Genomic DNA, 13,326 nt, shown 5'->3' on the forward strand with positions numbered 1-13,326 from the left:
TTTTTTCTTTTTTAAACTCAGCAGCCTTTGAAAAGAAATAAATAGTATCACCAACAACTGTGTAGTTTTATATTTCAAGTCATACTTTAGCTCTTTTTTAAAAAAGTGGAAAGAAAACCAACAAAACAAATTTACTTAGTCACTTAGTATTCCAGTACTTTCTTGAATTACTAAGAGATTCAACATTTTAGTCTTTAAAGCTATTCATTCCAATGATGTTTCTTGGGTGGACAAGTAATGAAATAATCAGAAAAGGACAGAAAAGACAGCTGAGCAGCTAACAATACTGTGTTTCAATTTGCATGTATTAACAACACAGATTTTGCATATTTTTATCACAGCTTTGTTGTTAGGTTTTTGTTTTGGTTTTTTTTTTTTACGGCAAAAAAATAGAAAGTCTAGTAGTTTCACAGAAAGTTCGTAAGACAATATTACCACAGCCTTGAAGTACATACTTCAGTGAGGTTTCACCACTCCGCATCTCCAATGGCTTTTGCAAAAACATAGTCTTTACCCTCAAAGGACATCACTCCATCTTTTAAGTAGAACTTCCATTTGTTCTTACTTCGATGTATCTGATAAAAGACATAAATCAATGCCCCCCCCCCCCAAAAAAAAAAAATTAGATCATCCATTTAAAAAAAATGTGGTTTTAAGCACAACTTGGTTTACAAAATTTGTTTTTCTTTTAAAATCCTGATAGCACAAAACATGAGAAACACTTCCACGGAACACAGCACAACTAATCAGAGGCAGCAGATTTCAGTTGTTTCTAATGAATTCCTTGCCCTCTCAAGGGAAGAACCTCCTGATTTTAGCATGCACACACATACCCTCCACCCACCCCACCACCCCCACAAAAAAAAAAAAGACAAAGCTAGCTGTGTGAAAGCTCATCACTGACAGGAAAACAAGACAATAATGGAGCAATTTCATTAGTGTATCGTCAGTCCCAAACTACACTGCACCTTGCAAACAAGTATGGCTTAACTGAAATGCAGCGTTTTTCTTTCCCCATGCACATGGCAAAGCAATATTGTGGGCACATGGGCATTAGGATAAGCCTAAAAGCAGGAAAACATACTGCCACATAAAACAGTAAGAATTTGCATATGTGTTTCTTTTTAAAGGCCTGCAAAACAATCTGTACTGCAGAAAGTTTTTGTTGAATACTAAAGGCATTTTAAACATCTCTAGAAAATTCCTGGGAATTTAAGCATCAGTCCATTTTCAAGTCTAGAAAGAACAACAAGTGAAAAACCAAAAGAAACAGGTCAGTCATTTTGCAGACAGCATTCTTTTATAGGTAACAAGGTAATTTAACAGATAACTGTTTCCATCTTCTTTCTACCAGGCCTACTTGTTCTGTTAAATCTATATAGGAAAGGGGGAAGTTACCAATATCTTCACCCAACTTCTGTAACTGTTAATTTCTAATAACATCTGATCTTAAATTTCCTATAGATATGTCCAATGCTGAACTTCCTATCAGCTTTTTAAAATTTTAAACCCATTTTTCAGCTTATTACAAACTTGTTGTACATAATGATACCCACTAGCTGTAGCATCTGTAACATCAAACTGAGTTCTGAAGCTTCAAAATGTTCTGTACCTTTTCAGTACAATACAGACAGCGTAGCTCAATTTCACATACATTTTCTACACACATCCCTATAACCAGATTTTCCAAAATAACTAATTTCAGAAACACTCAATCTGTTGCACTTTAGTAAAGACAATTCTCATAGCAGCTCTCTGTTTCCTAAAACACAGACACTGTTAAGGCAGGCCTAGTTGAAGACACACAAAGAAATATCACTCATCACTTTTGAAAGAAGAAAAGCCAAGGCACATTCTTAGGCAAACTACAGACATATTTTCCCATATTTGTTTCAAACTAAGATACGCACTTTGTTTTGTCAGCTTTTAAACTACTGACGTGTAAGTGTCCAAAACCATACCAGAGTTAGAACTACTTAATTTGATCTTCAAGAGTTCAAAATAAGGTTGAATGTTAAATATTAAAGCAAAGGAGGCCAAAATGGCCCTTAACAACTGTTTTGTTTTTCAGACACAACAGAAATCTGGTAGGAAAATCTCTCAGTAAGCACTTCAAAGACAAAAAATATAAAAGTACACACACCCCTCTTGCCCATTTCAGAAGTCTTAATTCACGGCTGTAAATGCATACATAATTCCATGGAGGTGTTGATATTCCTTAAAAGTTAAGGAAATGCATAAGCTTTTGCAGCTTTACAAATCTTAATTTTGTAAGATTTGGTCCCCTTTTCCTTTAATAGGCCATTATGAACCCATTGATTATCCTCATTTCAGAAAACAGCATGTAAGTCTTCAGACTATTGTCTGCTAAACACATAATTTAAGCACTCAATTATTACAGCATTAGATTTTCCTTAAAATGTACCGACAGTAGACCAGACATGAATTTGCTGAAGATATTATTTAGAATGATTACGGAACAAAGATAAAACTATATACTGTACCTTGTCATACTGACAAACTATCACATTGTCGGTGTCAAACAAGTCTGCAGTGTCCTGTTCACTGACATCATCACCAGAATTTAAGGGGTCCTAGATTAAAATTGTATTGTTTTATACATTCTTTCAGAATAGCATTGAATGTACTTGACATTAAACACACCTAGAACAATACAGATTACCAGTGCAAAAATCGAGACCTAGAGGCTATGAAGGCCATGTTGCACAAAGCTCATTTATAAGCATCTTTACATGCTTACATTCTCAAAAACAAAAACACCCTAAACAAAAACACAGGTAAAAAAGCAAGACTGCTAACTGACAAAGCTGGCCCCAGTAACTGGAATACTAATCAACTGGTATTTGTTTGAAGTCCAGAAGCTAAAAGTTGATTCTCTTGTGAATCTCTAGGATACAAAATTGCACATCTTTAAGAAAAGCCTTTTCCTAGGAAACACATCTACTTGTATCACATTGTTCTCTTCTCTAATTCCCTGTGGTCCTTCAGAAGAAAAAGAAACCTAGATTTGTATTCTGGTCTTACTTAAATACAAAGCAGAACTCCATTCCACTGAGGCCAGGGTTTTATCACAGAACATTAATTTTGGTAATTAAGTATTTTAATTCATCCAATGAAAAAATGACTTCTCAACATCTCTTTCATTTGTCTGTGCTCCTCATAATAAGCTCTCTAGTAATTTCTTAGTAGTACCTCCTGCCTCAAGAGGTATGTAACTACGCATTCTCTGCATTAAACTTACCAGGAATTGTTCTGGGCCCAACAATTCAACAGTCAAGATAGATAAACTATTGCAATGTGCTTCACAAGGCTTAAAAGTAAATTACCTCCTCAACTATATCTGTTTGGGGCTCTTCATTATCACCACCACTGCTGCTAGACTCCATGTCTGAAATACTGTCACATTCTTCATCATCTTCCTCATCCTCCAGAACTTTTAGATCCTCTGATTCAATAATGCCAATGAATTCATTCTCTTCCCTATTTTTTATACGTGGCATTTCTTCCTTGGGAGAAACATCACCAGTTCCATCTAGCTGAATTATGCCTTCAATGTCACTGCAGACAGCCTTCTCTGATCTTAAATTAGATTCCATCTGCTCGGTAGGTTCCATCTGACAGGAATAAAAGAGACCAGAGACAGCTCGTGAATTAACACCACATAGCTTTCACTGTTCAGTACAAAGCCTGAGATTTTTGTTTAATAAAGCAACAAGATTGGGGCACTAAAATTAAAGTTTCAAGTCCTGGCCTACTTGTAAACCCTGAGTACATTTGCAAATCTTGTTCTTACACCTAACCTTAAATGGAATCCATGCCAAACATTCATCAGCAATATAGAAAGACATTCTGTTAAGACTCTTCTTTAAACACTATTGTACTCAAACAACTTCTTAAGAAAAAGACCATTGAGCTGGCCTTTAGAATTTCTATTGCAAAGAAAACTCCAAAACCAAAACAAAACAAAAAAAGGAAACAAGCTACTCCCCCACCACCAAAAACAGCAATTTCCATTTTTGAAATAAAAGTCAAGATTAACTCATCCCTCTCCTCCAACTCAATCAAAATGCTTTGTTTAAATAAGATATAAAAAGCCAAGAAAGACAGTAAATATTTCAGTACTTCAAGTTACTGTTCATAAAAGTGCTAGAATTCCTAAACTGAGCATTCACAGGAGCATAAAAGGGCTTTCAGCTTTCAGCCATCTTCGGTTTCTCATTAAATCTTTATTGTAGCACTTAATTCACATCCACTTTCTAGTTCAAGAAAATAACACTTTGTTTTGACCTTCCATTCTTACTACAGACAGTCTTCACCATCCTGCCATCAACGTTCAGATGAGCAACATAACACGCTTTCTATTTACATTCATCATTACTATAATTAAATTTGCATTTAATAAATTTGCCTCAACCACATATAAGCACAAAACTCAAAGTCAGCAAGCCAGCCTGAAAAAACATCTGCAAATAATTTCTGGAACAAAAATTAGATGAGGTCAGGAAAGTGGCTTGTTAATTAAAATCATTCAAGTTTTCCACACAGCTCTAGCTGAATTCGAGTTTGTTGGGGATTTTTTCCCCAAGGAAATACATTTCCTTCCAGCAGATTTTAACTTATCAAATCTGACTTTTCATACTCAGTATGCACTCCCAATGCAAGTTCAATGCCCTTCACACATTACAAGTTAAAACTAATCCCAGCTGACGTTGCAAAAGCAATTTGCCCACAACTGGCCAGTATCCACATGCAGATTCAGTGTCAGAATGACATGGAAGTTCTCAAAGGGTTGTTCATGTCTGCTCAGCCACAAAAAAAAGAAAGCTATTATTCCCCAAAACAGTCAATAGTCTAAGAATACATTATATCTTTCCATTACACTTTTAGCATTTTTTAGATTGACATTCTCTTCAATCCCAGTATTTCAGCAATATTTGGGACAAACTCTTAATGTAAAAATAAGCAGTCAGCTACTGCTATTCAAAACAAGCTCAAGAATGAACTTTAAAGTGATAATAACTTTTATTATTATAATTTAGAGGTGCTACTTGTCACTTACAGATGTGTTTGATCACATCGCTTATGATATTTCAAACAACAATCTCCAACGGATATATTTTCACCAGCTGAGAAATAAAAGGTCTTACCTTGTCAGCGGAAGCGATGCTGTCCTGATCTTTCAGAACAGCGTTATCATCAAAACGTTCACCCATGATAATCAGGTCAATGATATCATCAGACACCTGTTGTTGCGCTGACTCCTGAGGCTCAATATCTAACTGCCCCTCCACATCCAGCAGTACACTGCTCGAGTTGTTTGGCAAGGATTCAGCATGAGAAAACCCTTCGGAGGATTCTGGAGTAAACACAGCTGTATGCAGATTGCCGTGCTGGGGTTTTTCTGTTGAGTCTGCACGCTGATTCAACACTGCATTAGTTGCAAGTTGCTGCTGACTCACAGAAGGCTGCTGGACCAATGTACTATTGGCAGATTTCTCCAGGTGGTTTTTTTCCATGACATCTGGTTGAAATACCACGGTGTGTTGGACAGCAGTCTCCTGCGGTTGCAATGTTTCAGCAGCTGCCTGGGCAGAAGATGCATTCACCTGTGCAACACTAGCAATGCTGGCTTGCAGAACTGAAGGTTGCCCAAGGGGCTGAAATATCTGCTGAACAGGATGATGTAGAATACTTGCATCTCCTGTGGCCTGTGTAACCATAACAGGCACATTTACCTTATAAAGGTGCCCTACAAAGAGAAAAGTTAAAAACTGCTTCAGCAGATTAAACTACAGGTTCATCCAGGCCACTGTCCTGTTACCACTAATAACCAATAGCAAATACTCAGGCAAACTATGAGAAACAGGATGTTTACAAAGCAGTACTTTCCCCAAGCACAACTTCAGCCTTTGAAAATTAAGCATTCAGAGGCTTTTTGAGTCAGAGCTTCCATCCAGACCATCATGTTTAAACCTCCTAGTTTATCTGTCCTCTCATTGTATGAAAACCACTCCAAATACTGAATCCTTAAAGTTATTATTATCAGTGTTAGAATTAAGATGCCAGAGCTAAATTCCTGATTTCATTTAATTATTCTTTTCCCCACACACATGTTTACACACACAGAGTCACTGATACCAGCCTATAGGTCTCAAAACCTTACGAATTGTACCTGAAATAGATATCTAGTGACATTTGCTCTCATCAAAGAACAGCTGTTTGAGAAAGGAGTCAATCTATGGCTGAAATAAGCCTTCCACTCATCACACCCCAAGCAGTACAAGCACATTTTTGTACAAGCAGTACAGGCAGTTTTATCAGCAAAAGAGTGTGAGCAAAAAGGTTAATGGATGGTTGGATTTCATTTGAATGAGAAATCAATTTGATTCTGAATCACCAGAATGTCTTTACTTTTTTAAAACATGGAAGATTGTCCTTCATGTAGGAGAGGAAGATACCTATGTCTGGACTGACAAAGGAACATATTTGCAAGCAGTTGTAAAACAAAAAAAAGGCATCACCTGGCAGCCCATGTTAACTGATCTTGCAAGTGTACACAACTGACACACTAACTAATCAATGTAGTTACTTCCCCCACGCAGCAATTACAAACACAAACTACAAATGAAAAGGAGGATAACCGGCTCTACCCACCTATACTTTAATTTCACATGTGTTTTATCTACTGTACTCAGGACCATCTTGCAATATCCACCTTCAGTCAATGCACTGTAACATTTTACATCTCCTCTTTAATCTTACCAGATGCTGTCTGTAGCGTCACTCCAGCTGGTACATGTATAGGACAAGCAACACCCGAAGGGAGAGTAAGAGTTCCACCCACTCGTGAAGCACCCTAGGTACACAAGAGCTTTATTAAGAAATAGTGCATACTTTATCTCCTAGGGCCCTAAAAGTCACACATAACACATCCAGATGAAACACGAATGAGGGCCTTTTTGTGATCATCTTTACTGAAGAGTTGGTTCAGACTTTTGAGATTTAGACAGATAAAGAGTATTCTGTATTGACAGCATAATGACTTGCCAAAAGTGTTTCCTATTTTCCAGTTATCACATTCCCTTTTCATTAACAGAATACTTTTCTGTACCCACTTAATGTACACACCATCCAGAAAGGTATTTTTCCACTCAGAGCCACTTTTACCTAAACTTATGTATAACTCAACACAGCACAGACTCCTTGCCTAGGCCTATGAAGTCACTTCACATTCTCTTTTTCTCCTGGAAAGCAAAGAGTTGGATATAAGGCTCCTTTTCAAACTAGCTGTTCTGGGGAAATACAAATTTTAAATCAGGAAACTTGCATGTTACACAAACACCTTCCCAATATTACATTTCAGCTTGGCAAGCTAGTTAGCTTGAGGCTCAGGAGACACTTAGTAAGTTCATCAAGCTCTGACAATTAATACCACCTCCCCTCGCCAAACAAATTTTGCCATGCCCAGAGTTCAGAACCTGTCAACTCCAAAAACACTTTCTTGGGGATGATTTCTATGCCTTACAGATAATGCTGCTCCCAGCCTCACTACTGCCAGCGTTTCCCAACCATGTATTATTTTAACACTCAGCAATAATAATAAAAAAGTAATTACAAAAAAAAAGATCTGTAGATGTGGAGTTCCACTACACGTTCATCCTATGGGCTAAATAGGTGCAGCCATGTCTTCCAACACACTTCTGCCTGCACTGCTTGCAAAACCAACCGGTAGATGCCCATCCTTTTTCAATGCTCAAACAGAAGCAGCAGAGTTACAGCTCTCCCTCTGTAGACTTTTGTATGGTTTTCATTTAAAAAAAAAAAAAAGAAAAAAAAGCTAGAAGTAACAACACTGAGTTTCTTCAGCTGTTGATTCTCTCTCAGCAGAGCTCCTGCTCCCTTGCCTACTATACTGTATTGGACAGACGAAACTGTCATGAGAAATGCCACTTTTTTTGGTCCCTAAATGCTGTCCTAAAGCATCTATACACAAAAAATATTTAACACTTGCCTCCCCTTCAGCCTATTAACAACTGACAAACTTGATCATTTAGAATTCAGAATAATCAAAATGGAAATAAAATGTCACTACACCTACATACCAGGTCTGCTGCCGTGAAATGCTGAAAACCTCTGCCAGTTGGGATGACTAAAGAAGCTATAAAAAAAAAAAAAAAAAAGACACTTTACAAAAACCATGAATTTCTCATACACAGTTGATCTTTCAGTATTTTACAGCAAGCACTGCTGAAACTAAAGCAATCTAACTTCACTTCATACTCATTAGCTCAACAAACAAGAGAGCACATCTAGATAAGGCTCTTGAATATACTTCCCTTTACATTGCTTCAAGCTTACACTGTACTCAGGGGGGAGAGGTTATACCCTGAATTTATAAAACCTACATTTTGCTAAAAGCTGGTCTTGGAGATTTTTTTCTTTCAAAAATATTTCTATTTAACTATTGGATCCATTTAAGTTGCACTGTAAAAATTAAGCATGCCATTTCTAGTTATTACATCAACTAGGACAGATGTGCAATGCTACTATTTTAACATGACCAAGAAAATATATGTAAAATTTATTGCCTTGTCAACATAAGGAAAATGTGCAAGTATTTTTCTGCACCAGTGCAAATCCAATAGAGCTAATAGTAAGAACAGTAGGGTGGGATTTTCAAAAGCATTCAATACTGACTTCAGTGGGAGAATATAAGCCAAAGCGAAAACTTTCACAGGCTTCAAGAAGCAAACAATTTAGGTAGCCCTAACTACTTTGAAAATCTCTAGCAACAGGACAATTCAAATCTGAATTAAAGAAAAAAAAAGTTCACTGGCTTCAACAGATTGTTTTACCTTGGCATTGCAATTCCAAAAAGTAGGAGTAACAAGGTAAAGCTCATTAAATATAAAGACTCCAATAGCAAACAAACTCAAAAGCATATTACCTTCAACAACCTGGAATAAATAAAACATGTCTCCAAAAACAGTCCATTCAACTATAAAGATTGTAAAAAAACAGATGCGGAGTGCCTGCCCAACCTTGAAGTACATTACAACACAGATTTTCCTTATATTATCTCATATGTTTTTTGTCCTTTGTAAGGAAAGGTCCTAATGGCCTCTCACATTGCGAGAAGCCTCAGCTGAGCATGACACTCTACCATAACATTACCACAGTGGGCAGGTGGACTTAATCGAGAAGAAGAGGTCCTGATGTCAGAGCCTGTGTGAAAGTCAAGTACTCTGCAACAGGAATACTGCTTTTAGGAAAACTAACTGAAAGACAAACCAAAAAACTCCCCCAAAACTCCCACTCTTCTGTTTGAGCAAGGGATTACATTTTAACAAGTGCAGAACTAGATTAAACTTCAACATGACAGCAGAGCTGCATGGCACAAACATGCCCTATAACCTCAGCGTACATCATGCCACACATTAAAAGCGGAAGTGAAAGCTTAACCCTACTGGTAAATTTGCAATTGAAGGGCTACACTTCTGGACTGCAGACAAGGCAGCTAAAATTCTCTTCACGTTTTGGTACTGGAAATAAGCAGCAGACCAAGAGCATGTAGACATAATTGTATTAGTTTATTAAAGTTTACTTCGTCCTTTATTAGTCAAATTTTGCTTTCAAATAATTACTCTTCCCCATCAACGCTACATATACACATAAGCATCACAAACTAAGATTATTGCAGCACCTCCAAGTACTCCAAAAAGATTCTTGAATCACTAAGCTATTCTTAAATTGCATCTGTTGTGATCAACATCTGACCTGCTGAAGCCTGCAGAACACGGTGAAAACTGTGCGGCAACTGCAGGGTAAACTGTGGAGAATGGTGGCTGTGTCTGAAGAAGCCTTCTGTTGCTTTAGACTGCACCACCTTGGTTTCCCAAAGCTGCAGAAAGATTATTATTAAGGTCAACAAATAATCTGCTTTAAAAACAAACCACATCTAAAATGATAATCAGGTATTCCTAGTTTTTCCAAGAGTTAACTGACTGATTCTATCCAATAAACATGGTAACAATCACTACTGAATTTTGACTTCCAGCAGCCCAATACATCATTCACAGGATATTTGTAACTCTTAAGTTAGGGCAAAAGTTTGCATGTTTTGGAGGGCAAAGAAACAGGTACATCATCTCAAAAGAAAAAAAATTATTGCAGAGGAACCCAACGAACCTGCTTCAAGTCTTTTAGCACCTGTTCCTCTACACCCTCTTCTGCGAAGAGTTCCCGCACACCTTCAATCACATCGTCAATAATGGACTTGTACAGTTTAGGCTATATAAAAAAAAAAATATTTTCAAGTTAAGATGAACATTAAGTCATTTGGAACGACAGCACAAAGTCTAATCTCGCTGCATAAACTACTGTTACAAACTGAACAGCATGAGGAGATCAGTGTAAAAAACTGAATACTCTCAGGTGCAAAGGTCTGCAAGTCCACCAGATCTGCAAGTCCACTCACTGTTTTAAATCTGACATCTCTAGGAACAGACATCCCTGGAAAAACAGTGGATTTGAGCCTCAAATTACTGGTCTCTGTGGGCTACAGAAATGCTTAAAAAAATCCTAGAAGTATTACAAAAACAACTGCTGTGCTGTATTTTCAAACAAGCATGTCTAAAATGTCAGTTTAAAACTGACATTTACAGCTTAGTATCATTCCAGTGTCATTGCCCCTAACTTTAAGGCCAACCAACAATACAAGCTACCAAAAACGACATGCCAATTCTATCAGAAGCATAATGTAAGTAACCTGCAAGAAATAAGAGTTGGGTTTTTTTTCTTTGTGGTAATAGTCTGATGCTGTATAGTAGTTCAGCTATGGAAATTTTAACACTACAGTTATCAACGCATATCCTTCATCTTACATCACAATAAGACTCCAACACATTTTATTCCTTCTGCCCATGTCAGTGATTAAATCCTAATCCTCCAGTCAGACCTGGACAACAGACACACATGAGCTCCAAGATTCATCCCTTCAGATGCAAATGTAAGATAATAAGCTTTTAGCAATTTAAAGCTTATTAATCTTGACTATTATTACCAACAGAATAGCCCACACAAGGTGAAAGATGAAGCTGAGATTTTTAGGAAACCTCAGAAGATAAGACTCTGGGATATTAACTTACATTTTTCTAACTTAACATCAAATCGATATTTTACTGCTCTGAAGTTGTTCTAAACTGCAGATAAACAATTTGTTTTAGAAAATCCTATGAGTTATTAAGTAACAAGTTACACTTTTTGCAAAAAAGCTATCAGCACAACATAGCACTACTTTAAAATAACCATACTCATGTATGATTTCTTAGGGGAGGTTAGAGATCTCCAAGGACTCCCCCTGCACATTTCAGGGCACTAGGAAGATGAGGAGAAGAAAAAAATTTGACTCTTGTAGCACTACGCTAAAAGATGTTGTCTAGCCCACATGTCAAATGCTTTGCCTTCATTGTTAATCCAGCCGAGAAACTGAATTTGCATCTTTTAACAGGCCTAGTCCTCTCCCCAGGATTGCCAAGCTACAATAAATACAAATATTTATTACGCTATATCAAAACTGTACATAGCAACTGTAAAATTCAAACACGATTCCAAATTAGAGAAAAATGGTTACAGTGCAGACACTCCTGTACTCCAGTTTTATCCCTTCACACACAGGCACTCCTTTGCCAGAACCAGGCCATCCATATCAGGAACTGCCAGCGCCACCAACGAACACACTCCAGTTGTCTTTGCATACAGCGGGGTGGCGAGGAGGGACTTAACGACACCCCATTCCAGCAAAGCCAAAAGCAACAGTGAAGACTCCGAGGCTTCCCTGGGACTCCTGCCATCGGAAGGACCACTGGCAGGCCCACGTAAGGAGAGGCAGCAGCAGATGAAACCCGGAGGGGAGTGAAAGCCACCACCTCTCTCCCAGCACCACTAAGCTTGCACAGTGTCCCTCCAAACCCTGGAGCTACCCAGTGGCTCACACCAATCCCTGCCACGATGCTTTTGCCCACAAAACGCTTTTTTTTTTTTAACAAAACCCCCTCAAAATAACGGCTTTCGAAGTCACCCCGGGGCTCCCCGCGCTGGGGAATGGCCGGCGGCTCCCAGGGATCCCCCCGGGGCCTCCGCGAGGCGGCACGGCCTCCCGCCGGGCCCGGGCAGAGGGGGAGACGGTTTCCCCGGCCCCCGCCCGGCCGTATCCCCTCCCTCCTTCCCGGAGGGGCAGCCAGACCCCGCCGGGCCTTCCGCAGCCCCCAAGCCCGGCTAAGCGCCGCGGGGCCGGGACCAGCCCCGGCCTCGCCTCCGCGGCCCCTCACCACAAGATTCGCGTGTGCCATGGCGGCGGCCGCCATCAGCCCGCCTTCCCGCCTTAAGGCGCCGTTGCCGTGGCGACGCGGCCTGCCCGCTGCAGGCCCCGCCCGGGCCTTCCCCCGCCTGCAGCCGGTGGGCTCCCTGCTTGGCTCCCTCTTCCCGAAACACCCCGCGCAGTGACACACGCTGGGGCGTAACCGAGCGCCGGTTACGGAGCTCGGGTTTCTTCTTCTCAGCTTCTGAGTCCAAAAAAGAAGGACCAGCCGGTGCCCAAAGCGCAGGGCGGCCGGGGGGCCCGGCCTGCTGCTGGGACCCTGAGCTCCGGCCTGGAACTCCAGCGTGTGTGCATGGAGGGCAGGAGGGGCAAGAACCACGGTTGCTCCGTAGTGTGAAAATATACCTAGGCAAGCTGGCTACAAAAGCATATTACTTTGCTCTAATAAACTCTGCAGTCATTATTACCTCATAAACAGGGAGATAGCTGAAGCTACCAGTTAAGTAGCAGCAATCTGGTACAACTACTCGAATTATTGCTTACATTTAAAGCAATCTGTTCACATGTTAATACAGAGATTTACCAATTTAGCAGTTACTCATCTGGAAAAATGTTGATTAATCTCATATATGTAAGAGAATATATACTTCGGTCTTTATACACCTTTTGTCTGTGCATGGGTGAGTGTTACCCTGATGATTCTGAGAACCTAGAAACATCATCTTCTCTTTTTCCTTTCTTTTTCCTTTCTTCTTCCATTTTTAGGTAGCTGTGTGGTTACAGTGCTATTTGGCTTGTGAAGAGAAGACTCACCCTTTAAGCTTTAATTTTTAAGGCTGACTTACACATCCTGAAGAATGAAAAGATTTTAATGAAAATACTGATAGGCCCTTAATTATATAGCTAGACTAACACCTACAACAACAACAAAAAAAAAGAAGTGACATCCATAATAATATTGTAAGTTGCATTTTCACAAGTGAGAC

General features: G+C 39.3%; 1 protein-coding gene across 1 annotated transcript; it reads right to left on the minus strand.

Annotated features, from left to right (window-relative positions):
• Window positions 1–467: 467 nt before the first annotated feature.
• GTF2A1L (general transcription factor IIA subunit 1 like) lies at window positions 468–12,386 on the minus strand. Its single transcript, XM_068403811.1, has 9 exons — window positions 12,351–12,386; window positions 10,210–10,311; window positions 9,799–9,922; window positions 8,124–8,179; window positions 6,784–6,877; window positions 5,169–5,770; window positions 3,348–3,635; window positions 2,505–2,594; window positions 468–575 (listed from the first exon to the last, which is right to left on the minus strand). The coding sequence occupies exons 1-9, from the start codon at window positions 12,384–12,386 to the stop codon at window positions 468–470; spliced, it is 1,500 nt and encodes a 499-aa protein (XP_068259912.1).
• Window positions 12,387–13,326: the final 940 nt, after the last annotated feature.

This window comes from Nyctibius grandis, chromosome 1 (assembly GCF_013368605.1).
Source record: "Nyctibius grandis isolate bNycGra1 chromosome 1, bNycGra1.pri, whole genome shotgun sequence".
NCBI classification, from domain to species: domain Eukaryota; kingdom Metazoa; phylum Chordata; class Aves; order Nyctibiiformes; family Nyctibiidae; genus Nyctibius; species Nyctibius grandis.

Excerpts from the sequence above, each read along its gene's own strand:
- GTF2A1L (XM_068403811.1), bottom strand. The coding sequence starts at position 12,386 with ATGGCGGCCGCCGCCATGGCACACGCGAATCTTGTG. Across the intron at positions 8,180-9,798 it reads TGTTCTGCAGGCTTCAGCAG|CTTCTTTAGTCATCCCAACT; the intron begins GTCAGATGTTGA and ends TTTTTTTTATAG. Across the intron at positions 3,636-5,168 it reads GCATCGCTTCCGCTGACAAG|ATGGAACCTACCGAGCAGAT; the intron begins GTAAGACCTTTT and ends TATTCCTGTCAG.